We start from the raw sequence: 26,735 nt of genomic DNA on the forward strand, positions 1-26,735 counted from the left end.
GCATGGATGAATTTTTTTACAGTATCAGAATGAACTGAGTCAAACACCCTTAATAAACTTCCTCTTTTTGTGTCTAGTCTGGTCTACAACACAGCTACTCCACATAGAAAACACTTACTGGCTTAAAAGAGTGTCAAGAGAAGCGTTTCACTTTACAACTTCTTGTGAGAACATGTTTGCCTAGCAAGCCTTACCTCTAAAAGTCCATCTTCAGGCAGGTCTGTGCAGTGAACAGCATTCTGAATCTTGTCCTTCCCAAAGACAGCACGCAGAGTTCCAGGTCGGAGGTGACGGGCTAATACCTATTGAACACAAACAAACCAGATCTTCGTGAACCACACTGTTCATTTGTATCATGGATGCAAGATAACCTTATAAAGTAAAATATTATTATGCTATTAAAATATCAGTAGTATATTAAAATATGTGTAGTACACTGTAAAAGAAAACCTAGATTGAAAGCAGCCCTCAGGAGAAGGACCTGGGGGTGTTGGTGGACAGGAAGGTTGGCACAACCCAGCAACTTGCCAATTGTATCCTGGGCTGCATCAAAAGCAGCATGGCCAGCAGGGTGAGGGAGGGGATTCTCTGCCCCGCTCCACTCTGGTGAGACCCCACCTGGCATTCTGCATCCAGCTCTGGGGCCCCCAACGTAAGAAGATCGGGGACCTGTTGGAGTGAGTCCAGAGGAGGGCCATGAAAGAGGCACCTCTCCTGTGATGACAGGCTGAGAGAGCTGAGGTTGTTCAACCTGGGAAGTTTCCAAGAGAACTTCAGAGCAGCCTTCTGGTACCTAAAGGAGGCTATAGCAGAGCTGGAGAGTGACCTTACTAGGACAGGCAATGATAGGGCAAGGGTGAATGGCTTTAAACTGAAAGAGAGCAGGTTTAGAAAAAAACTACAAAGAAATTCTTCACTTCGAGAGTGGTGAGACACTGAGATGAGTTGTACAGAGAAGCTGTGGATGCCCCATCCTTGGAGCTGTTCAAGGACAGGTTAAATGGGGCTCTGAGTAACCTGGTCTAGTGGAAGGTGTCTCTGGCTATGGCAGGAGGGTTTGGAACTACTTGATCCTGAAGATCCCTTCCAACCCAAACCATTCTATGATTCTATAAAAAGAGAAATTCCAACCTGTACTACACACATAGACAGCTGCTGAAAAAAACACAACCACGGCTAGGAATACCTGCTTGAAATTGGGCCAATTAAGCCATGTTGATATGTTGAAGGGACCCTTCATATTGCAGAAACACCTTACTGGCACTTGCATTAACACAGTTAGCTCACGTTAAGACCTTTGCAGCTCTCAAGCACTGGATGTGCTGTCTGTGAGCAGACACAAATGTGCTGCCTTGCAGATTGCTTCCCTTAGCACAGAGCTACTTGCTTCAGAATATGACACTTGTGAAGTCCAGCTGATGAACTTCCTCTCAGTCTTCTCCTTTGACACTGCGACTAGTGCCAACATCTGATCCCCTCTAAGGATCAGTCCAGAATCTACATCTTTCTTTGTTCTTTGAAATTAACATTTCAATCCTCTTCTTCATTTACAATGCCAAATACCTCTTAGGCCTCTCAGAGGCCTTTTTACTACAGCAGATAATCAGGTCCTGAGATAACATTCCTCCCCTACATTTTTACTGTGGTATTTCCCTCATACCCCGGAGGACTGCCTTCACTGGCTCTCCCCTCCACCATACTCTTTCTTGAGTATGGTGGAGGGGAGTATGCTGTACTTCTCTGCACTGTCACCTCGCACTGTTGTCTTTTAACCCCTTTCCTATGCCATGCACACCCTTGGCCTCTCTTCCCAACACCCTGGACACTCTCCTCCAAGATCTATCTCATGCACAGTGAAATTAATCCAGTTTTCCCTCCTTAAAACCCTTTGGATGTTCTCCCACAAGTGCCTGTGAGGGGACGTGTGGATGACAAGCTCACACTACAGCTACTGAACAAAGAAAAGAACTCTTTCCTTGCCAACAAAGCCTTCATCAGCCCCTTTCTGAATAGGCACTGGGTACATTAGGGTGTAATCACTTCGGAAGCGGCCAGTGCAGTTTCACTGCGCCACTCCCAGGTGTTTGTTTCAGTGTCACAGCTGGAGGTTACTGTTCCCACAACGGAGTCATCGAACTGGATTGTCCAAGCACGTTCTAACTTTCAGTGTCAAATGGGTTCAAAATGACTTAATCGTAGCTCTTCACTGACCTGGAAAACCTTGCACAGGCACAAATGAAAATCAGTCCATGATGCACAGTCTCTTCTGGGATGGCAGTGAATGTTTTAAGCTAGTTCCAAAAGACCTCACAAGAGCATTATCTGACAAACAACACCCTCTGTCCACTTTCCAGCTTCCCCCATTGTTTATGTCTCATTACCAAACCAAGACAATTGGACTTTAGCTCAGCAAGTCCTATATATTTTCCTGTCATAACAATTAACGATTATTATGGTCTGTTACCCACCTGGAAGACAATTAAACTGCTTTAATGCTTGGAGTGTGTATAACTCAAAACATGATATGAGAAGTTTCAGTTCCTCATTGTTACAGTGTGTACATCACAGGTTATACAAGATCTTTTGATATGAATGTCAAGGACATTTGAATAAGACACACTCAACATCAAATGAATTTTGCTTAAGAGGAAAGTTCAAGAGTTCTGCTTAAAAGAAAAAAAGCCCCAAGGAGAAAAAAAAACTCTTCTACATGGTCCTCATTAAAGGTTTGAGATAAGGAAGTCTGCTGGAGAAACAAAAGTCACATGCCAGTTCACTACAACTATGTGACACTTTAATCAAGCCTTCCTTCAAGCAACTGTTGATTGCAGTAACAACTAGCTGCCAGGAAGCTAGCAATAGCACTGGAGCTTTCAATCATTTTAATGAAAGTTCGGGAATACTAGAAAAAATGATCACGGCTATGAAACCTTTGGAAACAATTTAGGGACAGCTCAAGTCTAAAAAGCTAAAGCTTGGTATTATATTCTGTTTACTTCCTATCCATCAAAAACTCTTTTGCTAAAACTGTTCTGTCCTCCAACACGTCCAGAAATGCCGTTTCTTATGAAAATTCCACAAGATTTTCCTTGACTCATCTTCTTCTTCATCAAACCCACTTTTCTTTTTTTTTCTTCTCTTCTGTTTTTAAGAGCAGCTATGGTCTCTTAACTTACCATTTGCCCTAAACTGTCATTTCTACTTCACAACTTAAAAGACATCATGTTTCTTCCTGTGGACTCACTCTTTCTTACTAATCTGGGCAAAAGCTCCTGCTGTTGCACTGTGCAATCTCCTGTTCTTCCTTCCATTTTTCAACACAGGTTGTTACACATTCTAGTGCCCTCCTGAAACTCTTGCACAAAGAGGGATGCATTCTGTTCTGCCTGGAATTGCACTGGGTCAGAACTGCTCAAAGGTAGGTCCTTCAGCACTTTACACTGTTAAGACCTGATCAGTAAGAATCTAAATAAACCTTTCTTGCCATTAGTTAACAAACAGCATGTAACTGTCTCTGCTTACATTTACACAGCCAAAAAAGTACAATAATTGTCAATTCCAAAGTTTTACTATTCCACTGCTTTCTTATTACACCATCGAGGAATCATGAAGAAACAAGGTCTCTGTAAATGATGGAGATACAAAGAGCTGTACAGCTCATATATTGTGTCCTTGTGTATGTATAGCTGGAAATCTTGGGAATGTTTCAGGGAAGAAGAGATTCATTATGGAACTTATTGCTCATAGCAGGTATTAATACACACTCTTCTGGTCCATGACAGGAAGCTTAACAATCATTTTATTTATAGAGCCTCATCTGTCTCAACAGGGAGATACAAACAATGGGCTTTGGGTTGGTTTCCCCATGCCCCACCATCCCCTTTCAAACCTTTTTCCTAAGCTTTTGGCTGAGTCTAGTTTCTGGAGTATGTGTTTTGTGCAATGATTTTCAGAATTTTTTGAAAGGAGTTGAGAGTGGGATGATGGAGGAGTTAAGAGCTGCTACAGCTCTGCCATATGCATGAGAGGAGACTGATGTGTGTGTGCTGGAGCTTCGTGTGCACGTGCACATGGGGATGACACAAAACTGGGACCTCACACAAGAAGACACTGTCTATCGCAAAACAAACCAGGGCTGCTGTACCAAAAGGCTTCAGCCTCTGGTCTTATTCAGCAGGTTATTTGATCAGCCCTTACAGCTGGGCTTTGATCTACAGACAGCCCTTTGAAGATCCTTATCCTGTGTGAGATACAGATGCATATATTTAATGTTTCTCTTAATCATGTAACTGTGTCCAATGCAACAATGCCTGCATGAAGTACATAGCACATTTCTAAAATTTTTCTACTTCTACACAAGTGAAAGGAAATAAAAATGTTATCAATGCCAGTAATATGTCAAAATCAAACTGAAAACATCATAAACATATTCATAAGCAAAGCTCATTATCTGCTTTTCCTCCAAAAGGCTGCATTTTTTTCATGGGCTAGATGGAAGTTAAGTAGAATAGTAACATGTATACCAGCCAAAACTGCATATTTCAAGAAAATTTAGTCAAAACTGCAAATTTCAAGAAAATTTGGCCAATTTTTTTAAATGCTGTCCTGAATATTTAATTGGTTATCTAGAAAGGCCATTGAGTGGATCAAAACTACACAAAGGAACCTTTACAGCCTAAGATTTTGTTCTTCTTAAACATGAACTAGAATGAAGGAACTTTGAAAATTTACCGGCCCTCTTGAATGAAGCAGAATAAAAAAAGGAGTTTGATCAAACCTTCTCTAGCCACACCCTCTCTGCTCAGCAGGCAGGTTCCTTCTTTTAGTTTTGCTTTCAGATCAGCAGCATTCAGAGGACCTCTTGGGCTGTAACAGACTGCACAGATCCCTCCACACTCTCACAAACTGTTTTCCTGTTCTAGCTGAGCCTTGGCTGTGCTCCTGCTCCTTGCTCTTCTTGGCATTCCTCATTCATCCCTTTCTAAAGGCTTTATGTTGACTTGGTCTCCCCACCTCTGCCTTCCCCACCCTGCACTCATGAAGCTTCTTCCTTCTGCAGTTCTCCATGCTCTGCAGCTGGCAGCAATGAGATGGACCCTCTCTCCCTTTGAGGGTGCCACCTAATCCAGAACACCGAGCCAGCCTCAGGCAAACATCAAGCACCTTTCTCCTCATAAGGACCAGCTATGCCCTTGTCAAGAGAACAGAACATACATTAACTGTGAACAAATAAAATTATGTAAATTCTGCCATTCACCTTAGAATTTGTCTGGCCGACCTTCAGGCATTGGAAAGCCTACTGCCTCATCCAAGCAAGGCACCTGAGCTTCCTCTGTAGTGCATAAAAATTATCTAAAACAACATTTGCAGCGCAGCAATTATGGAAGCTAAGGAACGATAAGTGTCTCTCTCTCTTCACATCATCATAGTTCTTCAGGTGACTTTTATTTTCAGGGCATTTTAGCACCAGTCATATCAAACGCTGATGGTTGCAGTAGGGAGCTGGACAAAATATTTGTTCCTACAAGCCATCAGCAAGAAGTAACATGACAAAAGCAGTACAATCTTTGTCATACAAAACAGAATACTAGACAAGCACCTCCTGCAATGCTGATCGAAGCTACAAACACTTTAATGCTACTGTTACTGTGAGAACAACCTCAGATCAGTCCAAGAGATTCTTCACAGAAGTTCTCATCCAAAGACAAATGCTTAAGTGTAAAAGTGAAATCTGTGGTCATAGGTGACCTTGTGCATGATACCAAAAGGGCTAGCTTCCCTTGGCTTGCTTCATATGTTTTCTTTGCAGCTCATACTCCCTCCAAACTCTAGCAAACCACTTGTGACATGTGTGCCTCCTGATTTGTTATCTCAGCTCTGCCTTGGTTTATGTTGCTCAGTTTCATGCAATAGGCCACTTGGAAATCAACATCAGCTGCTGCAGAATACAATTTTCTACTCCTGCAGCAACTCAAGGTCCAGTTCATCACCCCTAAACTAACACTTCTGTCTCTATTACAGAGAAAAATTACGTAAGACGGTGGTGCTGTTGACACTGTAAAAACTTTAACTGGGGAAGAATTCTGCCTTGAAACCTGGGGTCTGCCTGCATTAAGGTGCTTCAGAAAGCTTCTAAATACAAAACCAGGTCAGTGTTAAAGAGCATGCAAGAGGCTTCCTTCAGCTTACATTTCACAAACCAATCCAGAATAGAAGTCACTTGTTGAGTGACACGTTTTCTCTTTGTGTTCCACATGAGCTGTAGCAATGTCATGTACAAATACAGAGTCAGTATCAAAGGCCTTACACAGACTTCAAGGGAATCACCGTAACCTGAAAGTGCTTTTGTACTTTCCACATATCACAAAAAAAAAAATCAAGCTGAAGTAACCTCCTTTAAACACACACACAAAATTCCCCTCACCTTTTAATTTTTATCACAAGCCAAATTCAAGAACCTGGAAAAGCTGCAAAGTCTTTATAGTATGTAGCCTAACCATCTCTCCCCTTAGTACTGCGCACTTCACCTAGATTTCCAGCCTGTCTTCTCCTGGCTGATGGCAGAATAGATCACTTACTGTCCATTCTGACACGGTTCTCATACTTTTAACTGAGCCAAGTCTATGTGTCCATAGTTCTGTACATGAAAGAGGATGGCTGTAAAGGTTTGTTCAGCAAATGAATTTATCTGATCCAGGCAACAGTAGTCAAATTTTCAACTGCAAGGCCTATAAAAAGTGCACGTGAGGTGAAACTCCTTCCAAAATCAAACAGTTTTGTAACAGTAGCAGCAACTTCTCAAACCATAGTTTATTTTATTATGTAAGCTTACTCTTGTCTGACCAAAAAAAAAAAAAAATCCATCTACTTTTCTGTTTATTTTAAAGTCAGCCAACCTCTGAACTACCAGTCTGAAGCCCTGTGTCTTTCAAAGTTTTCTTAACAGACCTAAAATTATATTCCACACTCCAGTGTTGGCAGTTTTCTGGAAGCTTGCAAGTTTGTACAAGTTGTTACACTGTCTCCTCCTCACCCTCCATCCCCCCAGGCACTTTGCTTCTCTCTGTTTCACTCCCACACCTTCCTACCACTCCTCCTCCCTGGCACCCCAAAGGTTCTGCACCAGCTCTCTGCAGGTGCTCTGCTGTGGGCAGCACACATGGCACATTTGCCAGCCTAAGACAGTATTTTCACTGATCTTGGCGCTTTTGGTTGATTCTAATGATAAGTGTCCTGCTCCGAAAGTTTGTGTACCTGTCTGCCATTGCCAAAGTGCTGAACTTGGGTAGTCACACACCTGAGTTAAGTGTAAATTAGAGTGGATGGTGAAACCTTGAAGATAATTGAGACACCAAATACAAGCTGGTCACAAAACAGGAACAAAGATAAAATATCCACCTTGTCCCATTATCTTGTCCCATTATCTGGGTGCCATAAGGGATATTTATGTTACTTGACAAGCTGGAAAAAGAAAAAATTTAACAACTGAAAAGCAACTAACCCCACAAGACATGAGACCATGCAGTACAACTGTAAATTTCATTATTAGATGCTTTAAGTTTGAAAGGTGAGATGCTTTTCCAATGCCTCCCAAGGCACCCAGAATATCATTTATTTATTAATTCACCTGTAAAACAAGGACAAAAACACACTAGGCTGCAAAAGATACTTCAAGATTTTATTAATTCAGATTAGCAAAATATGTGAAGGGCCTCCAGTAAAAGTCACTACGACATTGCAAGACATTATTTTTCATCTGCAGGTATTTTGGCTGATTGTTCCCCAGTAAGAGCAAGGATAATTACAAATCACCTTGTCCTCTGATTTTTTTTGAGATTAAATTCTACATTTGCAAAGCAGTCCAGGTATTGGAGCTTTACACTTTGCAAAGCAGAAAAAAATGCTCTGAAATTCCACTGAGACTTCCCAAGATGAACCAATTTTGGCCCATTCACTTCAACAGAAGATGAAGATGGCTTGAAAGACAAAATTCACATGTCTGCTGCAAAACCCAGAGATCATTTTCATTTGATTCTTAGCATCAAATGCAAGAGACCTTCCCCTTCCATTTTGTGCCCTAAAGCCTCTCCAGTGCAACCTTGGAGGCAGCAGTGCTGCCATCTTCCTACACAGTTGTAAGCAGCCCTGTTCTGATGGAAGGAATTACTCATTATTTGTGCTACAAAGCTTTTTAAAAGCTCCTGCTCTGTTCAGGACTAGCTGTATCAGTCAATGTGCCTATACATAATAACAGATGGTTCTTGGCCTGGAAATCTCATAGGAAAACTTATAGGAAGAGACACAAAGAACAGAAAATAACAGCATGGACCCCATTTTCTGGAGTGGGGAAACCAAGACAGTGAGACAGTAATTTTCCAGGGGCACAAAAGAAATACGTAATTCACAAGAATACAAGTTCAATGTCTAACTTTCAGCTCATATCTTTAAAATCTCTGATCAGCTCCTCAACTATTCTCTTTCCTTGATGTAATGCTTTGTAATTCCTGGGTAGCACTCTGATGATAAGCCACAGTCTGCAGAACTCAGACCATACCAGGTCACCTATGGGAACTTGAGAGCTGCCATGGGAATATGAAGAACTGCTGCTTACCCATCTTCCACCATGGCCACATTCTAGTTCCTTGATGTGGGAAATCAATGGAAGCAGAGAAAGGAAAAACTTCTTATTAGGAGCATTGAAGGGAAGTCCCATTTGCACATCAGACACAGTATATCATACTGTAAGTGAAAGAAGCTGATAAAAATTCAGCTCAGGTGGCCCTGCAGCAGAACAGAGAATGGCAGCCTGAATCAAACAGACCAGCAAGCAGCACCCCAAATTATTCAGCAAGTTCTCAGAAATTGAATTAAGCATTTTATATCCAGCTTCTAAAATGCTTTTGCTTAGTTAACAGTATCCCCAGGCAATGAGACCAGTGATATATACTGAAAACTACTGCTGCAGTTTTTCTCACAACAATGCTAAGCCTGGCTTTCAGCAGAGGAAGAATAATAGCAATGATGAGAGGAGGAAGAATAATAACAATAATAACAAGAACAATACCCATCATCATTGTAAATGTGAAACCAGACTACTACGTTTTGTTATAGAAGGGAAGGCTTAGGCCACGGTATTTGTTTTCACCCACTTTGAAGCCTTCATTAATATAGTTCAAACAGAAAATAACTGCACATACAGAATCACAGAAAAAGCTGCCTTGGAAAGGAACCACAAGCACTGTCAATCCAACTCCTGACCTCGCACAGGACACTCCAGGACTCACACCATGTGTCTAAGACCATTGCCCAAATGCTTCTTGAACTCTGTCAGGCTTGGTGCTGTGACCACTTCCCCAGAGAGCCTGTTCAGGGGCCAACCACCCCTTGTATGAAGAACCTTTTTCTAATATCCACCCTAAATGTCCCCTGACACAACTTTAGGCCATTCCCTCAAGTCCTGTCACTGGTCAGCACAGAGAAGAGATCAGTGTCTGCCTCTCCTCTCATCCTCACAAGGAAGCTGTATCTGCAGTGAGGTCTGTTCTCAGTCTGCTCTTCTCCAGGCTGAGCAGCCCAAGTGACCTCAGCTGCCCCTCATACAGCTTCCCCCTTCTCCATCCTCATTACCCTACTTTGGACACTCTCTAACAGCTTTATACCCTCCTTATGTTGTGACCAGAGCTATACACAATATTCCAGGTGAGGCTGCCCCAGCTCAGAGCAGAGCAGGACAATCCCCTCCCCTGCCCGGCTGTGATGCTGGACCTGATGCCCCCAGGACAGGGCTGGCCCTCCTGGCTCCAGGGCACTGCTGGCCCAAGTTCAACTTTCCATCAACCAGGACCCCCAGGTCCCTTTCCACAGCGCTGCTTTCCCCATTGCTTTCTCATTCCCCAGTCTCTGTACATGCCGGGTTGCCCCATTCCAGGTACAAAATCCAGCACCTTCCCTTGCTGAACTTCATACGGTTGGTTATTGCCAGCCTTCTCATTTATCAAGGTCTTTTTGTGGGGTCTCTGCCTTGGAGGGAGTCAACAGCTTCTCCCAGTTCAATATAATCTGCAGACTTGCTCAGTATCCCTTCCAGCCCTGCATACAAGTAATTTATGAAGATGTTGAAGAGCAGAGGGCCAAGGATGAAGCTCTGCAGAACCTCACAAGTGACAGGTCACCAGTCTGATGTTACAACTGTAACCCTTTGTGCCCAACCTGTGAGCCAGCTGCTCATTCATGCCATGATGTGTTTATCCAGCTGTATGCTGGACACCTTGTCCAGAAGGATCCTGTGAGAGACAGCGTCGAAAACTTTACCAAAATCCAGAAAGATTACACCACCTGCCTTCCCTTGATCAACAGGGTGGGTCACCTTGTCATAAAAGGAAATCGGGTTTGATAAGCAGGACTTTCCCCTCAACAAAGTCATGCTGGCTGTGACCAGTGATTGCATTGTCTTTCAAGTGTTTTTCAATACCTTCCACAATAACCTTCTCCATAACTCCAATTTCTCTCATATGACAATTTATCATCAGGAGTACCTAAGATACACTGTGATCTGCAGCTCCTTTCTTGTTTGGCTGTTACTACTTCTACTACTGATAGTATTGACCAAGCAGAGCCTGAACAAGAAGTCTTCTGGAATAAGGAAAAGAGAAAAGTAAGTAATGCACTATTAGGAATTCACCATTCATAATCTGCTGACTGAAAAACATGAAACTTTCCAGGACAGTTACAGCCAACTTCAGGATACTCACAGTTACAACATCATCATGGTTGTGATGCCTTGAGAGGCTACCTAGAACAGAGGCTAGACAGTGCTAAAGGAATAAAGTAGGTATTTATTAAAAGGGCCTTCTAAGAATACACCTTGGGCATTACAAGAGCCTGGCTAAGGTTACACCCAAGATGGATGATGGGTCACACATTTTCACACTTTTGTAAGTTTTGGCCCATTTACATATTGGGGTTAATTGACCCATAACAGCTTCAGGTTATGAAGTCCCATCCTCCCAGTTTGCTGTACGCAATTCGCTGTTTATACTTTTTGAGCCTGAAGCTGTAACAGTGTCCTTGGTTCTCAGGCTGGAAAAAGATTGTTTTGTCTAACTAAACTGAGAAGAACTTGCTAACACTTTATATGAAGTTCAGAGTTATATACTAATGCAGTACAGAATCTGGAAAACATGAAAGCTAAAACTTAAGGCATCAGTTGTGTGGAAAAGTTAACTGTTCTACTGCCCTTTTTCAACACGGTTATAACTTTCTCTATCGCAGAATTTCATCAAGCAGCTTTCTGTGTTGACTCTTGCCAACTGCCATCTACAGAGCTCTAGAAAAAGCACTTGCTGTTCTACCACATTCTACCTTGATTTTTGTAAAAATTATACCTTTATTATTTTCTTAATTTTTAAAAAATGAAATATCACTCATATTACCTCATAATGTGAAGTATTTGCAACAGCACAACATAACCAATATGTTCCAACTAGAGGCTGGGACGAATTCTAGTAAAGGACAAGGCTATCTACAGTCAACAAAAACCTGAGGCATGCATGTAAGCAAACGCTCTTAATCTATTCAAATCAAAGATTCTACAAACACAAGAGGTCACCGTGACCAGAGTGCTATGAAACTAAAGGGGAAAATAGTTGTTTAATGCAGTAATAGTGTAATTTTCTTTCCCAGACAGAATGACCTCGGAACTTGCCATATCTTTTGGAAACATTGCTCCCTTTTTGCAAGGAAAAATGAAGATATAAGCTGGTTTATTTTCCTGAATATTTATTTTCTGGTATTTTATATATCAAAAACATTGCTGTCCAAGGTAAAAGAGTGATTTGCGGTCTGCTGTAACCAAACAGAACACAACAGAAGCAAAGAAAACAACGAACCCAGAACCATCATATTCTCAAAAAGGCTCTTACCTTGCCTTTATGGACTGAATATATTAATTAATCTGTTCTTAGGAACCTCTGCAATTACAGCAGAACCTTAAATAGAACAGTGTAAAGGAAAATGAAGGGAGAAAAAATACTAAAAAAATGAAAAGAAAGGGAGACAGACATCCTCTGACTGCAGGAGGACACTACAACCTAAAAGGTCTGATGATCAGCTATTTGTATTAATGACAAAGACTGTTTTCATGACGGGGGGTATACTCTTATTTTTAAACAGTATTAAAACCCTCCCACAGGCCAGGTAAATCACATTGTAATCCAGTGCAGCTGTGAGAAACAAGTCCTGGAGAGAACCCTGCAGACTACCTTTGATCAACCTAGCAGTGAAGGATTACCTTGTATATTTGTCTATACTAGGCTGACATCACATAATCAGAGGCTATGTTAGAAGCCTACCTCTTTCTCTACAGTAGCGGGAACCAAAACTTTTCCCTTTAATCCATCTAAAATACCTAAGCAGAGATACAACAAAGATATGATATATTGATTTTGTATTATTTAGACACAAACCAAGCAAATGCTGAAAGAAACTAGGCAAGCACTTCTAAAACTTTGTGTGGTCACTTTTAAAATAAAATATGAGCCATCAGTATGAGATACTAAATCAGTAACACCACCCTGAAGCATGGCATTTATTCAAAGCTTGGAGAGAACATTACCAGGAAGATCCAATGCAAACAGGGTGTGGAAGCATTCATTTTGCAGAACAAGACCCACAGATGGATAGTTAACAATCACAAAAACACACCTCACAAAAAACACACCTCCTCAAGGCTGAATAGACAAATTTATGTAACTTACAGCATTTATAAGAATCCTGTGTTCATCACAGCTGCTTAAAATAAACAATTCTTTAATAACACACACCTACTTATTTGATTTGTGCTCAGTCTGAGTGCAAAGGGAGCCTTTATGATTTCTAAGCCAGTCTTTCAGTCTTCATTCCCACCTACGTACAGATGCAATTAGTCTTTATTATTTCAGATCAGATTATAAGTCTTTGTGCGTCTGCAGAGCTGATCAGTACCAAGGTCTTGACCAAAAAAATTGAGTTTTCTTAAAAAGTAAATATTCTAGGTGCAGCTTAAACCCTTACCAAAATGGCTAGTCCTGTGACACTTTTCGGGAAAGGCCCAAACATCCAGCTCCAGGACATCCTGGCACATTAGCCATTCTGCAGAGTAACTAGGAGATCTCCATGGTAGTTCAGCAAGTCAAGGAAGATCAGTAACCAATGCTGTAAATGCTCTGTGGCACAGCTCTGCTTTCCTTCAGTCTCTGGGCTCATGTTAAGTTTCACTCCTATTGCTAAAAGAGGGCAAGTTATTCCAGCCTGGAACGAGGTGAGAGGTACCCCGAAAGAAACACTTCCAAGCCAGAGATAGACTGACATAAGGGAAAGACAAACGCAGATGAGAGCACTGAAGATTCTGAAGCTGATGCTACTTTCTAGAAGGACATACAGAATCTTTGACAAAATATTGTAACTTCCTGCAAATCTCCAGAAATCAGTTTAAAACATGTCTTGTCATCAGAGGATACTAAAATATCATAATGTCAGTAGCAGAAGAAACTCCAAAAAAAAAACCCCTACTACATAGGCTAGAGGGGTTTTGGTAGTCAACTAATTATAAAAAAAGGCATTGCAGCAACTGGAAATGAGATGCAAATATACTCTCAGTCCTCTCCCAGAGGGCATAAACACCTTCTCTCCAGAGGACAAAAGCAGCAAACTCTTCAGTATCATGCCTCTGTGGTGGCAGTGGCCCTGGTAATAGACAGTGCAGTATCTTTTATTAACTATTTTAGCAAATTACTCAAATTTGAGACCACTGAACTCAAGTCCAGTGAGCTCACATCCAGGATGTGTTTAGGCAGCAACAGTTGCATTGATAACACATTCAAGTTCAGTAGCTCTGGAGCAGCAGACAAGGAGTGGCAGATAAAAGCATTTTTTTTCCAACTGTAACTTTGCCAACATGCCTCAATCATACTGGATTTAAAGTAGAGTTAGGTCTTGAGGGCTCTGTCAATATTTAGTCTCCTGATGGAGACTGTCAGTCACCACTAATAACAGCAAATTTCAATCTAGCCATCAAGAATCAAAGTGAGCCTACAAGCTCCAGCTCCACATGACACTGAACAGCCATCATATGACAGCAACCTTGTGGCAACAACAAGCCACATCTAAAAGCAAACCACTTGCAAGTAAAGGGCTCCTCCACTACTACTGCTCTGATTTTTGTTCTAATCTCTGCACAAAGACATATTGCCCTGGGGCTGAAATCCCTCTTGCCATCAAACACCTGCCCATCACCTGCAAAGAGGGGCTTGGAGGAGACAGTCTGCAAGAAACACAGCTCTAAGCTGGTCACTTCAAAATTGTGAGCAGATCATCCATGCCACTACAAAGGACATATATATGTGATCAAAGAAAATAGGGCAGCAGGCGTAGGGTGGGTATCAAGGCCTGCCAGATCTCTGCAGTACATATTCAGAAGCAAAAAAGTCATCAGGAGAACTTACTATGATCACTGAATTCATGCCTGTAAAAATTACTTATTGGATTCTTGACTCTCAGCTGCTCCCAGGGCTACACAGAGCTTTGAGAGGAAGAACAAACAATTATGAGTTTTGTTCCTGGTGCAGCCAGCGCAGATTCCATGCATTTTAAACCAGGGAAAGCCATTCACTACCACAGGTGCAGTGTTTGGCATCCACAGATATAGGCTTGTCTCTGGCAAGAAACTGTAATACTGCTGGAGGTAAATTTCAAATCATACACCAATATACGGACAGTCTAAAACAGTGGTGACAACGCCTAGTTGCAGTCACATTGCAGCTAAGGGTCATTAGAGCACAGCTATCTCAGCACTTCCTATCTTCTAGATCCCCTGCCTGTGCACAAAGAGGTGACATGGACAAAGGCAGGAGAAGTCCTGAACTTACAGATACCTTGGGCTTTAGGAATCAGCAGTGCCAGCTCAGAAAAAGGGGGCTGCACTAGAGGGAAGAATGCACCTCCGCAGATAAAAACTACCCTGTCTACCAACTAAGAGCCTTAGTGCTGTCTAGAACACTTTTTCATTAGGCCTGCAGAAATTAATGTAGAAATTAAAAACTGAATAGACAGAGTCAGATGATTGACCCTAAATAACTTCTAAACAATTCAATCATGTCTTTCCTATTGCTGGCTTAAACAGCAGGATATTGTAACTGGTATTGATTGGTCTGTTTACTACTCAAGCTAGTAACAGTCTGCACCTGAATTAAAGTTTTTATTTTTACTACATGACTCAGACTATCTGAGCAGATAATCAATTATATTAAAATCTTCTTCAATAAAGAGTTCGATTAAAACAATCTTATTTCTCTTGAAAGACATTATGTACTTCATTATCAACACTCTCATCAGGGCTCACTAGGCTATAGGGAGAATCCACACTGAAATAGCTATAGAGGTACTAATAGAAAACGAGTACTTGGAAGCTCAAAAATAGCCTTCATATTCCTTTACATCTTCCACTGAACTATTCTTTACATGATGCACCATGAAAATGTTGTGCTGATAATGTAGCTCTAGGAACATTTAAGGCCTCACATATACCTGTTTTTCACTGCTAGAGATTCACAGGAGGTCTATAAAAACAAAAATCTTACAGCAACAGTGCTCTTTGGCTCATAGCTTTCCCTGTTTAACTGATGTGAATAACTGAGGCAGAAAGATATTGAACTTTTTGTCCAAGGTCACACAGCGAGGTCAGGAATGGAGCTAAAGCAGACTCCAGTTCTTTCAGTTCACTGCTTTGTTTTAAACCATCTAATCTCCCTTTCAGCTCTTTCATGCAAAAGTACAAATGACTTGATACATTGTTACACTTAGAGGTGCAAATCCCCAGTGTAAAAAGAATGCAGGTTAGGATTTAAAGCAAGCGTATGAAAATCCCCTTTCAGTCCACAGGATGCAGAAATATTGCAGCACACCCCATCACTTTAATAATATCTCACAACAGAAGGGACTTGAGTCACGTTTAGTGTACTGCCAATTCCAAGTAAAAGCTCTTAGGAATACTAAAATTTATGCAGTCAGCCAGGAACATGTAGCTGATGTAGACTCTTGGAATAATGTATTATAACCAACTTTTTAATTTGCATATGAACAAAGTTAAAAAAAAAACAAAACAAAAAACCCCCACCTTAATTTCTACAGCGTTTTTCAAGTGTTTTATGAATACTAAGTAATCATCCTGACAACTCCATGACAAAATGGTACCAAGCAGTTACTTCAATATAGAAGCTGCACAAAGATGTGAAAACTAAAGCTGTAGCTTCAGACCTAAGTAATAACAAAAAGCCTCTGACTGCTCCAGAGGCCCAGAATATACAAACATTAGTGAAATGAAATATCAATGCCAGCAAACTCAAGTGGTGACAGGATTCCCTGGCCACCTTCCCCTTGTTCCAAGGTTTTCCATTACAGATTTTACAACCCGGTCCATGTTAAAGCAAGCTAAATCAATGCAGAATAGGTTGCTTTCTTTTTCTTCCTTACTGAACTTAAAACAGCTTTTTTCATAATGCACACTGTGCTGCATTTAACCCTACCCCTCCAAGCATCTTCATTTCCTTACAATGAAGGAGAAACACAACTTCATTTCTGTCAGACTTTGGTCCAGTTAATAACTTTTACCTCCAAGTAACAGTGTGCACTGAAAGTTGAAAAGACAAGTGTTCTGTAAGAATCAGATTTAATTAACTTTTAAGTCCTCTTCCTAGCTTTCTAGAACAGCTATCTCTTTGTCATAGGTGAAATTTAAATTTTTTTTTCCTTTCAATTTTTTTCCTTTTTTTCAACTGCACCAATAGAAACACAGTGAAATAGCATCCAGCAAAAAAAATGTGTAATTTAAAGGGCTTAAATGATCCAGACACAACATGAAAATCAGAGGGACCTGAAGTAATTTCACAAACCCCCATTCTTATTTGTAATTTAAATATCTGAACAAAAGTTCTCAGCTGCTCATAGGATGTCAGCATTTCAAAACTTATAGTTTTGTGTGCATAGCAGTCTGAGGATGCCTCCCCTCCCTGAAAAGCTGCAGTCTTGTGTGACATTCAGACACCTTTTTAAACAGCTCTTATTAACATTGCAAATAAACATTTTCAAGATGGGCATCAGTATGACTGCTGGCCTTTTACAGCGGTACTGCAAAAATAAGTAAAGAGTAAACAACTGTTAGAGCAGATGTAGAGAGAACCTTCCACTTCCACGGCCCACATATTAGCCACAGAGGCAAACCAGGGCAGAGAGGAAGAGGCACAGAGGGACATCAAGAGCAAGGCATAGAAGGAGCCTGAGACCTGACTAGAAAATGCAACTGGAACACAAAAACAAGCATCACAACTGGACTACAGAAAGGCCTGAGGTGTGACCACCAATGACACAAAAGAATGACCTATGATTAAAGAGGCTGACAGCACACCAAGAGTACAGTGAGCCAGGCAGACATTCAGCAGAAAAGTGCCAGCATACAAGAAGGATGCAAGGAGCAGCAGGATCTGCAGAAAGGCATATATCCTACTGCATGTACTATCTACCGGGGACAAGTGTTCCACAAGCCAGAAATCTGCCACATTGAACCCTCCGATCAGACCACAGTAATTTTGGGAGTGAGTACGTTCAGCAAGCACAGCTCTTCCCAGAGAAGTATCTTTATTCCATCACCTGCTTTCCAGGTCTGATACAGTCTTCACACATGATTACCAAGAGGCTCAAACCAGGTTTTTTGTTTAGTTGTCTTCCCTACTACCACAGAGGAGGTTTCAATAAATTATTTATAAGGTGGTTTATAATGAAGGGTATTTTTGGCAGAGAGCTTTACTGACCTGCAGTGCTAACAAACTATTACCCATTATAGAAAATAGCCCAGAGTTCCAGTTCATTTTTAGCATTATACACTTGTTATAAATTATCTTAATGAAGTCTGATCTTCAAAATAGAAGAATTCTAATTCTTTCTTAAGCCCTATACATCCTGTAAAACCAAGAACAGACTGAAAGGGCTGTTAACATTCACACCCGGTTTAGATATCTGATGCGCCACAAAGTAATAATTATATTTGTTATGTATTTAAGATATAATTAACAGAACAGGGGATTGGCAAAGATTCATTATATAAGTCAAATTCCAACACCTTCACTCACTTCAAATAGCACTTTGCCTTGAAAGCAATGACAGTGATTACAATGGCAGATAAGGTACTCTTTAACAGGAGCAAAAGTGACCCAAATGAGTCAATTTTTGTAGTGAACTTGGTCTTCTCCTGTATTTTTGAACAGACTGCACACACATCAGAATCTAGCATATGTAAAAAGACAAGCTATAAAGAGATCCAGATCTCTTAATGATAATGCACTATTTGCATGACACTTAGACGTTCCTTAACCACTAGAATATCAATCAAGTCCAAATTATCTTCATGGTCTGCATATAACCTCTTTCAGTAATGAAACTGCTGTTATGGTTTCTGCTACTCCTATTTTAGACAAATATTGTAACCACAAAGTGCAGGTGTGAGCTTCTCTGGCAATTCCAGCTGGGAATGACAAAAGCCCCTTTATCCTCGGGGACAAGCTACAAACACTGTCTGAAGAGACAGATTAACTTCAGGCAATGATTAGTCTTGAGAGCATCTGTACAGGCTTTATGTGCTTGGTGAATCAATTAATTTGCAATTTATACAGAAAACAGAGCACAGAAATACAACACTGTCTTCCAAACATACCATTAGTGGAACTGCTCTGAAGTCAGCGTCCAAAACTTACAGCCTGTGCTTCCACTAGAAGCAGGCAGGTACTCATTTTCACTTCACAAGTCAGACATTAAACCATTACCAGGGAAACAGAAACAGCATCACTAGGTCACTGAGGAGCAAGAGATCTGGGAGACAGGAAATTAGTTCCCTCCTCTGCGGTTTTCTCCTGTTACCCAGAAAACCCATCAGTTTTTACATCCCTCAGTTCCTCAGCTCATCGATAGCTGCTAACACACATTGCATATTTATTACAGTTTTTCATGTGAGTAAGGAAAGCCAATGAAATTCCCCTTATATAGAAACAATTGTCTTTCATAAATAAAAGCCACTGTGATGTTTGCAAGCATACGTTGATTTTAATTTATCAGGTATTAAACAAGCAGACACATGAAAAGGATGTAATAGGCCCAAATAAAATGACTGTATCTTTGATTGTTTTAAAGACCAGTAACCTTAAACATGGAATTTGAAACCAAAACCACTACATTGTGTACATTACTACTGATATACCATCCTACACTTAAAACTAAGTCAGATAAATGGCTTATGCTCTGTTTACAAGATGCTAACCCAGCAGGGAAATATTTGAATGTTACCAAACAGAAAAGGCAATAAAAGTTTGGATAATGCCTTTAACCTGTGCTTTCTATAATGAAAACTCTGCATCTGAAGAAAAACATCCTGAATCACTTGTTCTCCCCTTCAAACATTCATTTGTGTGATTATTTTCCAAGAAGATTGGTGACTTGCCTCAAGTCTGCCACTAAAACATTAAATAATAACAAGAAAAACATACAAGCCCTGACTTTACTGCCTCCATCGCGCCTTTCACCTCATTCTTCTTGTGTGTAGAGCAGCCTTCACTGTTTAACAGAAATCTGCAAACTTTTTGATACAGTACTTACACGTGTCTTCAAATTGCACACAGTATTACACACATGTAATTATACACCTCAAGAAATGAAAAACAAAAGCTAGAAGCGAACAGGTATAAGAACTTTGACACACTTTTTTGTTTGCTTCCTTCTAAAAATCAAAGGAACCTATTCTCCTTTCAGTTTCATCCTAGGAGAATGCCACAGACTGAAGTGAATTAACATGTGATCACACTAGCATCCACAAGAAATAAGTGTTCATTCCAGGGCTCTGAAGCTTTGCATTCTTATATTTGTGAATTCTTAAACAGAGATTTTTGCCTAGATAGCTTTCCTTTCACATAAATGTCATCACAGTATTTTATAATCTGGTTTAGGTAAGATCAGAAGGGTTGCTAAAGGATTTGCAAATTAGTCCACCAAGGTCAGTGTTTGACCTCTTATAATAAGGTAATACATATTTCTAATGAATGCAGCAGACATGGGGCAGCTATACCACACTTTGACATTTTAATTCACTTAGCACATCAATTTTATGCTTTATTTATCACTCAAGAAAGTACTTACAGGGTCAGAAGGACCACAGAAGTCTCTGAACACTTTTGAAGGATCAAATTGTCTAATCTCCATTGCTATGCAAGGGCCTGAACACAACTCTGAAACCATCTCCTGGAAGAGAAAGAAGACAGAAAAAAAGTTGAACTCTTTGGGATTCAGCAAGGGCTGCATTTGTCCCCAAAACAAGGCCCAAACTTACAGGACAGGAACAATTAAGAAACGTGCATTTAAGAAAGTGAGGACACTAAACAGATACCATTAGTACTCACCACAAAAGAAATGTTTTCCATTTTGCTACTTGGTTTAGAAGGTGGAAATTAAGAAAAATTGGATATTCAGCTTCAACAGAATTCTGAATAGCATATAACAGCGTCCACAATACTTTAAATTCTTTTGTAGGTACCTCCTTATTGATCTGGACCTAGATTCCAAGGCAGTATCTCGTAACTTGTCAAACTAGACTGAATCACTGGAATGTACTTTGCTGGGTTTTAAACCTGGAAAATCACACTATGTTCAGCCAGTTCCACAGGCAGCAATGTACTTTACAGTGTTCCGTACCAGAAGCACAGTGCACAGCCTATATCTGTTTTTAAATATACACTCATTTGATGGCTTTAAGTCATTAAAATGTCTCCTGGGCTTTTGGTTCTCTCTGTCCTTTCCTCACAGATTACTACAGAAGCTGAAACACACAAGTCAACAGTATCTGTGCCTCTGGCACAACCTTTTAGGGAAAGGGTCTGGCAACATTCTTGTGATGTACTAATACCAGGATCTCAGTAACAGTGAAATCATCTGTTTCCCTGGAGTCTCCAGGAGAGTAAAGAGACATCGTGAGTTCTGTGTGGGTGATGAAGATAGGTCTAAGTTTTCATAAGCTTAAAATAACCCTGGGCATTAGTGCCAATTTCGAGTTTGTTAATTAGAGGTATGGGTTTCACATGCAGAAAGAATCTATTTTGATGTTCTAGTCTGACTTCCTTTTTTAAATCATGGCCTTATAATTGCATAGTTGTCTAGAAATCTAGACAGACAAGTTTTAAACAAATCAAGACAATTAAAGGAATCAAAACCAACAAGGAAAGACGAAAGGACAAAACATGCACAGAAAGTAAGGGAGGATAGGTAAGGACGAACAAGGTTCTGCAATCATGCCCACCAGCCACAGGCAGATCAAAGGTGAACCACGGCATACAGAGTGGATGAAAGAGCAGAAGGAAAATGACAACTAAGTCCTTCTCTTCCTTCTATGAATTCTGACAGAAAAGAAATACACAATGACTCCGAGACAAGCAGCACTATTCCAAAAGCTACTATCCTCATACTGGATTCCATACTGAGAACGTGTGCCTAAGCTCCCCTCTCTGAATTTTATCCAGTGCCTCTATCATGAACCAGATCCTAGGAAATTTAGGTAGAAGTATTCCTTAAAGACATGAAAGGAGTGCAGACTAGGCTTCATGCTCTACAACATAAATAAATATTTTAATTCCAAAAACTGTTTTATCACCAACAGATCCTCTGTTCGAAACAGGTCAAAGAGGCACGTATTTCATTCTGCCAAGAAACAGTAAACAGTTCCTCCCTCTTTTATTGTTTCTGTCTCAGCACAAAGATTCCACCAGCAACAGTGAACAACATGACCGAAGCGACTCCTCACTCCTTCATTACTGCACAGAGCTGAGACCTGAAGACCAGATGCCACCAGGTACAGCACAGAGGCAGGTGGTTCTGTGTCAGACAAGCCTGATCTACTTACACAGCCTCATCAAGTCCAGAGCTGAGTCTAAATAGCAGACAACGTTTGTCTGGTGAGGCTCCCAATTACAGCTACATCAAATTTTCTCTGGCAAATATATTCATCAAATAGCATGGTTTGTGGTCAGCCAGAACCATTCCTGGAGGTGGATCAAGCTCGAGGATTTTTGATTAATAAAGTGGATTCTGAGCTGAAATAATCTCACTTCTTTTTCCCCATTTTCTGTTCTGGCTAGAGTAGGAAATAAAAGCAAAACAGCACAAAAACTAAGCAACAGTATGTAAAATCCCATGTAGGAGATACTAACAAAGCTAAAATTTTGGGCAATTGTACAGCTTTCTCTTTTCACAGAATACTTTAAATACAATGTCAAACCTTTATCTGACTGACAAGAAATAACCAGAAGAAATGGAACTATAGTTTTTTAAAAGGATTTCTGGATGCTAGTATCTTTTCTGCTGAGTTATTTTGGAATGATAAATAAAATTTAGACCAAAACAGATGGTTCTGAGTCACATACAGAAGTGGTCATATTCTTTCTCCAATATCCTTTTTTGTAACACACTTTCCTATTTGGACTGCACTGACAATATCCATTGCTGTTCCCATGTGTGCCTTTTCCAGAAGCCTTTACCATCATGATTAGCTTTTCTATGTTTTCCTACTTTTCAGATATTGAATGCATGAAAATATGAATTTGATTTCTTTTCAACTGAGTCAATCCAGCACATATAACCTGCAGGATGGAGCCCCAGATTCTCACTTTTCTTGACATCACCTACAAGGCATTTCATTTATTGACCTACCTTGTTTAAATGTCACCTTTCCCTCTGAGTAACTCTCCAATTAAATTATGTAACTAAAATTTGCAACTTGTTAGAGGGTTAGAGATTGTGCAGCCCAAGACCCGCAGAAAATGGCAGAGAATTTCCCATTTTGTTCAAAGCAGAGACTTTTGCAGCACTACAGGACTCCTCAGACCCTGAAATACTAGTCAGATATTTCAGTTTTTAAATTCTGCCACATACCCACAAGTATGCCTGTCCAATCTCCCTTTGGTACTTGTCAAAAATGATGTTCAGAGGACGCCTTATGAGTATTCCCCAATCTGAGAGTGAATTAACAGCACTCCTAACCCATTTAAAGACAAATCTACAAACCCTGTTGAAATAAGTTAGACTGAACAATCATAAAGGAGGAAAAAAATAATAAAAATTTCATTTTCAGAGTAGTATTAGTAAATATGTAGAAAACTTACAATAATGTAACCATTTAAAAATTAAAGATAATTTGCAACATAATAGCATGGCAGTGAAACTAAACTCACTACTATGAGTAAATTACACAGTAAAGTAAAAATTACTATGGGTAAAATGAACCAAAATCCTCTGAGAGAAGGTGATCCAGAATAGAAGCTCATCTTCTTGTATTCCCATTGTTCTATCTGCAGTCAGGAAGTTTTACGTGACAGTACAAGAAATCATAACACTGTAGAGAGTCTCAGATGTCCACTGGGATTACAGCATATCTCAAACTTCTTAAATTTTCTGAATATTTATGAAAGTCAGATTGACTTATATATAAGTCAAATGACTTATATATTACAAATAAACAAAAAAATAGTTCAAGATGCCATTAGGATAGCCTCCAACACAGCAGCCTCATTGTAAATAAAATGATAAATATGTATTTTGGTCCAAGCCACTCTTACAATATCCAATCAAATAAAGATGCAGATGTGATGGAGCCTCATAGTTCAACATCAATAAAAGAACTTTTCTGGGGAAGCTGGGGACATGACTCTGCTGTATTTTACAAATTCCTCGGCTGAACATTTTTCATTAAAGGCTGTCTTAGATTATGACACACATAACACAATTCTCACAATGAATTAATTTATTTGAGAACAGACTAGAACTGTTCAACAAAAGAAACCACATCACAATCCCAAGCAATAAGAAATGTGGTAATTTCCTCACTTCAGCATATTTTATTTTTAAACAGATTCTTGTTAAATTTAGGCTTACCAGGTATTCAGGGACAACGCCTTTGTAAATCTCATAGAATTCTTCCACATTTGGACGCTCCATGTTGAACTAAAAAACCAAAATGTTAGTCAGTCTATATTAAACAACAACAGGTATACATAGACAGCCATTCTCAACCAGCAAACATTCAGAATCCTCTAACTTTTACCAGGTAAAAGGAATGGCTTTACTACTGTAATATGAAGCTTGTCAGCAACTTAGTGATAGCACAAGCAACATAGCACACCGTACCTTTTCCACATCAGATACAAGTAGACAATGTAGCATTGGCTGATCCCATTAAGAAAGGCACTATTCTTCATTTGTGATAGGGATTTGAGTGATTGGAGAATGTCAGATCTTGAGACTTTCACCACAGCTGAAGGGCAGCACTCTTGGGAACAATCTCTGTGCCAAATCCCTTTAACTGCTGAGGTATTCAGGGTGTCAAAATCCCTCAAGTACCTTTAAAAGCATTCCCCATAATTCATACTAAATATATATTTTTTAAAAAATTAAGGAAGGATATTAAAAATAGTTTAATTAATCTTAGCTAGTACATTTTGTAAAGATATCTCAAATTGCTCCAGAAGAGACAGATATAATTACCCCCCTGCTAACTATGGGGAAACTCAGATACAGGGAAGTGAAGTGTCTTGGCTCAAGGTCACCAAGCAAACAGAAACAGATTATCTGATCAGTCAGATACTAAAACACAAATATCACCAAGACAACGCTGATCCCAAAACACTGCTACAGCCTGCACAAGAGTTTTATACTGCAGGAAGACACCTGTGCACCACTATGACATGCATACAGCACTACTCCAACTTCTGTTTATCATAAAAACAAACAAAAGGAAACCTACCATCTGCAAAGCTGAGATCTCAAATCCTTCCTTGAGGATGGCTTTTATAATCTTCCCAGAAAGCCCTGAAGAAACATGGAAAATACAGTATTCAATGTCAAAAAAGCAGATTTTACAACTGAAAGGTATTATGCCAATATACTGCTTATTCTCAAATTGAAAAAATAGTGTTTGTGTAATGCTTGAGGGGAAGCAGAGAACAGGGCTGAGTTCACACACTCTATATTCTATATGAGCTTACACGTTGATGGTTTCAAATAATTAAACTCCATGCAGCTGTTGAAAAGCATTTCTACCAAAAAAGGTAATTAGTGAAGCCTTTGCTGTTTTCAGATCAACTGCAAAACACCCAGTTGCTGCAAGACCAAGATTTATATTTTTAATGAAGACCCACTGGCAATACTGATGCTTAATCAGTCATGAATTCAGAGCACCAGCTGTCTTTTTCTTTTTGCAGGTCCTACTTTAAGCCAGAAACAATGCAGGATGATAACAAATATTGCCAATAAACTAGCACAAGAGTTCATGTCTTCTATGGGAAAACCACATTAGTGCAAAGTAACCTATTCCTTCAAAGTTTACAGCTCACAAATATGCTATTGCTGATGATACTGCTTGCTTTTTCTCTCCAGAATCCTCAAAGACTGACTGATATTGTAAAACAAAACATGGAACTTCAGAAAACAAGAACCACTGATTTTCCACTGAATGTATATTTTAGATTTGCCTGTGCTTATAAGATCAGGCAATTTTGGAGATTATGGATTATGTCAGCCAAGCACAGTACTCTGTATGAGTGAATTTCACAGAATCATTGTTTTTTTATAGAACACAAATGCCTGTCCTCTAGTACAATTTGTGAGAAACCACAAATTTCTGGACATTTATCTAGAAAAGAATTAATCATAGAAGAATACCCTGTAACGAATGATTACAGCAGATGTGACTCCTGGTCATCAGATCCTTTTATTAAGTAGTCTTTAAATTGCAGGATATTTAGCACTGCACAAACTTAGGAGATGAGAATAAAACAAAGCTAGTATGGAAGTTATAGCATGCTTGAGATACAGCCTACCTGTGGCATAGGACTGGGGAGCTTCCTACTACATTAAAAGGTCAGTGAAAGCTCTGGGTAAATGACACTGAGGGTTGAAAGGCTTTCAAAAATTGTATTTAGAAATGAAAATGAAAAAGAAAAACCATGTCTCTGAAGTATTTGCTACTATATTTTCATACTAAGGTTTGTGTAGAAAAGCTTTCCCTCTACAAAACACTGCATATTTCTTCCAAAAATCTCCCAACTACTGAAGGGAATATCTGAGATTTCAGTGCATACTCAGTCCATGCAGTTCTTTGTGTTTAAAGAACACAGAAACAAGCAGAGGCAAATACAATTCCTGTCCCACTATACTGTTCCACCATGTTTTGGCGAAAGTTCACTTCTGTGAACCCAGAGGAAAAAAATACCCATTTTTTAAGATTTTAAAAAAAAAATTGTAACAGGACAATGAAGGGTCTTGGACAGGTTTGTGCAGGAAATGTAAGACCACATCAGAGAAAGAACCCAGAGCTCTGATTTCTTTTTGTCCACTCTGCTGGAAAGGCTGAGCAGCTCAGATGCTTCCACACAGATTCCACTGAGGCAGTGAGCCTTCAGTCTTGTTTTCAGAGATAAATGGGCAGTTTGTAAAGAGATCAAGTCACTGGCTGGGAATCATTCAGGAAATGAATAAATAAATTGAATAAATAAATGAATTTAATTAATTAACTAATTAAATATGTGACACAGCATAAACATTTCCTCATTCTCAAAGTTCAAAGACAACACTCTGGTCAACTGCTTCACCAGAAACAAGCAAAGAGGAAGACAAGGCAC

General features: G+C 39.9%; 1 protein-coding gene across 5 annotated transcripts in view; it reads right to left on the reverse strand.

Moving 5' to 3' along the window:
- NME7 (NME/NM23 family member 7) overlaps positions 1-26,735 on the reverse strand; it is an 88,819-nt gene that overhangs the window by 15,435 nt on the left and 46,649 nt on the right. For 4 of the 5 annotated variants that reach the window (XM_031056678.1, XM_031056679.1, XM_031056677.1 and 1 more), the window contains 5 exons: positions 24,860-24,924; positions 23,992-24,060; positions 20,212-20,313; positions 8,612-8,641; positions 195-302 (listed from right to left, as the gene is read on the reverse strand). In XM_031056678.1, coding sequence (XP_030912538.1) covers positions 195-302; positions 8,612-8,641; positions 20,212-20,313; positions 23,992-24,060; positions 24,860-24,924 — 374 coding nt within the window. The remainder of the gene's footprint in view (positions 1-194; positions 303-8,611; positions 8,642-20,211; positions 20,314-23,991; positions 24,061-24,859; positions 24,925-26,735) is intronic. The other variant, XM_031056676.1, reaches the window with a different exon arrangement.

This window comes from Geospiza fortis, unplaced genomic scaffold, assembly GCF_000277835.1.
Source record: "Geospiza fortis unplaced genomic scaffold, GeoFor_1.0 scaffold1, whole genome shotgun sequence".
In the NCBI taxonomy this organism is placed as follows: domain Eukaryota; kingdom Metazoa; phylum Chordata; class Aves; order Passeriformes; family Thraupidae; genus Geospiza; species Geospiza fortis.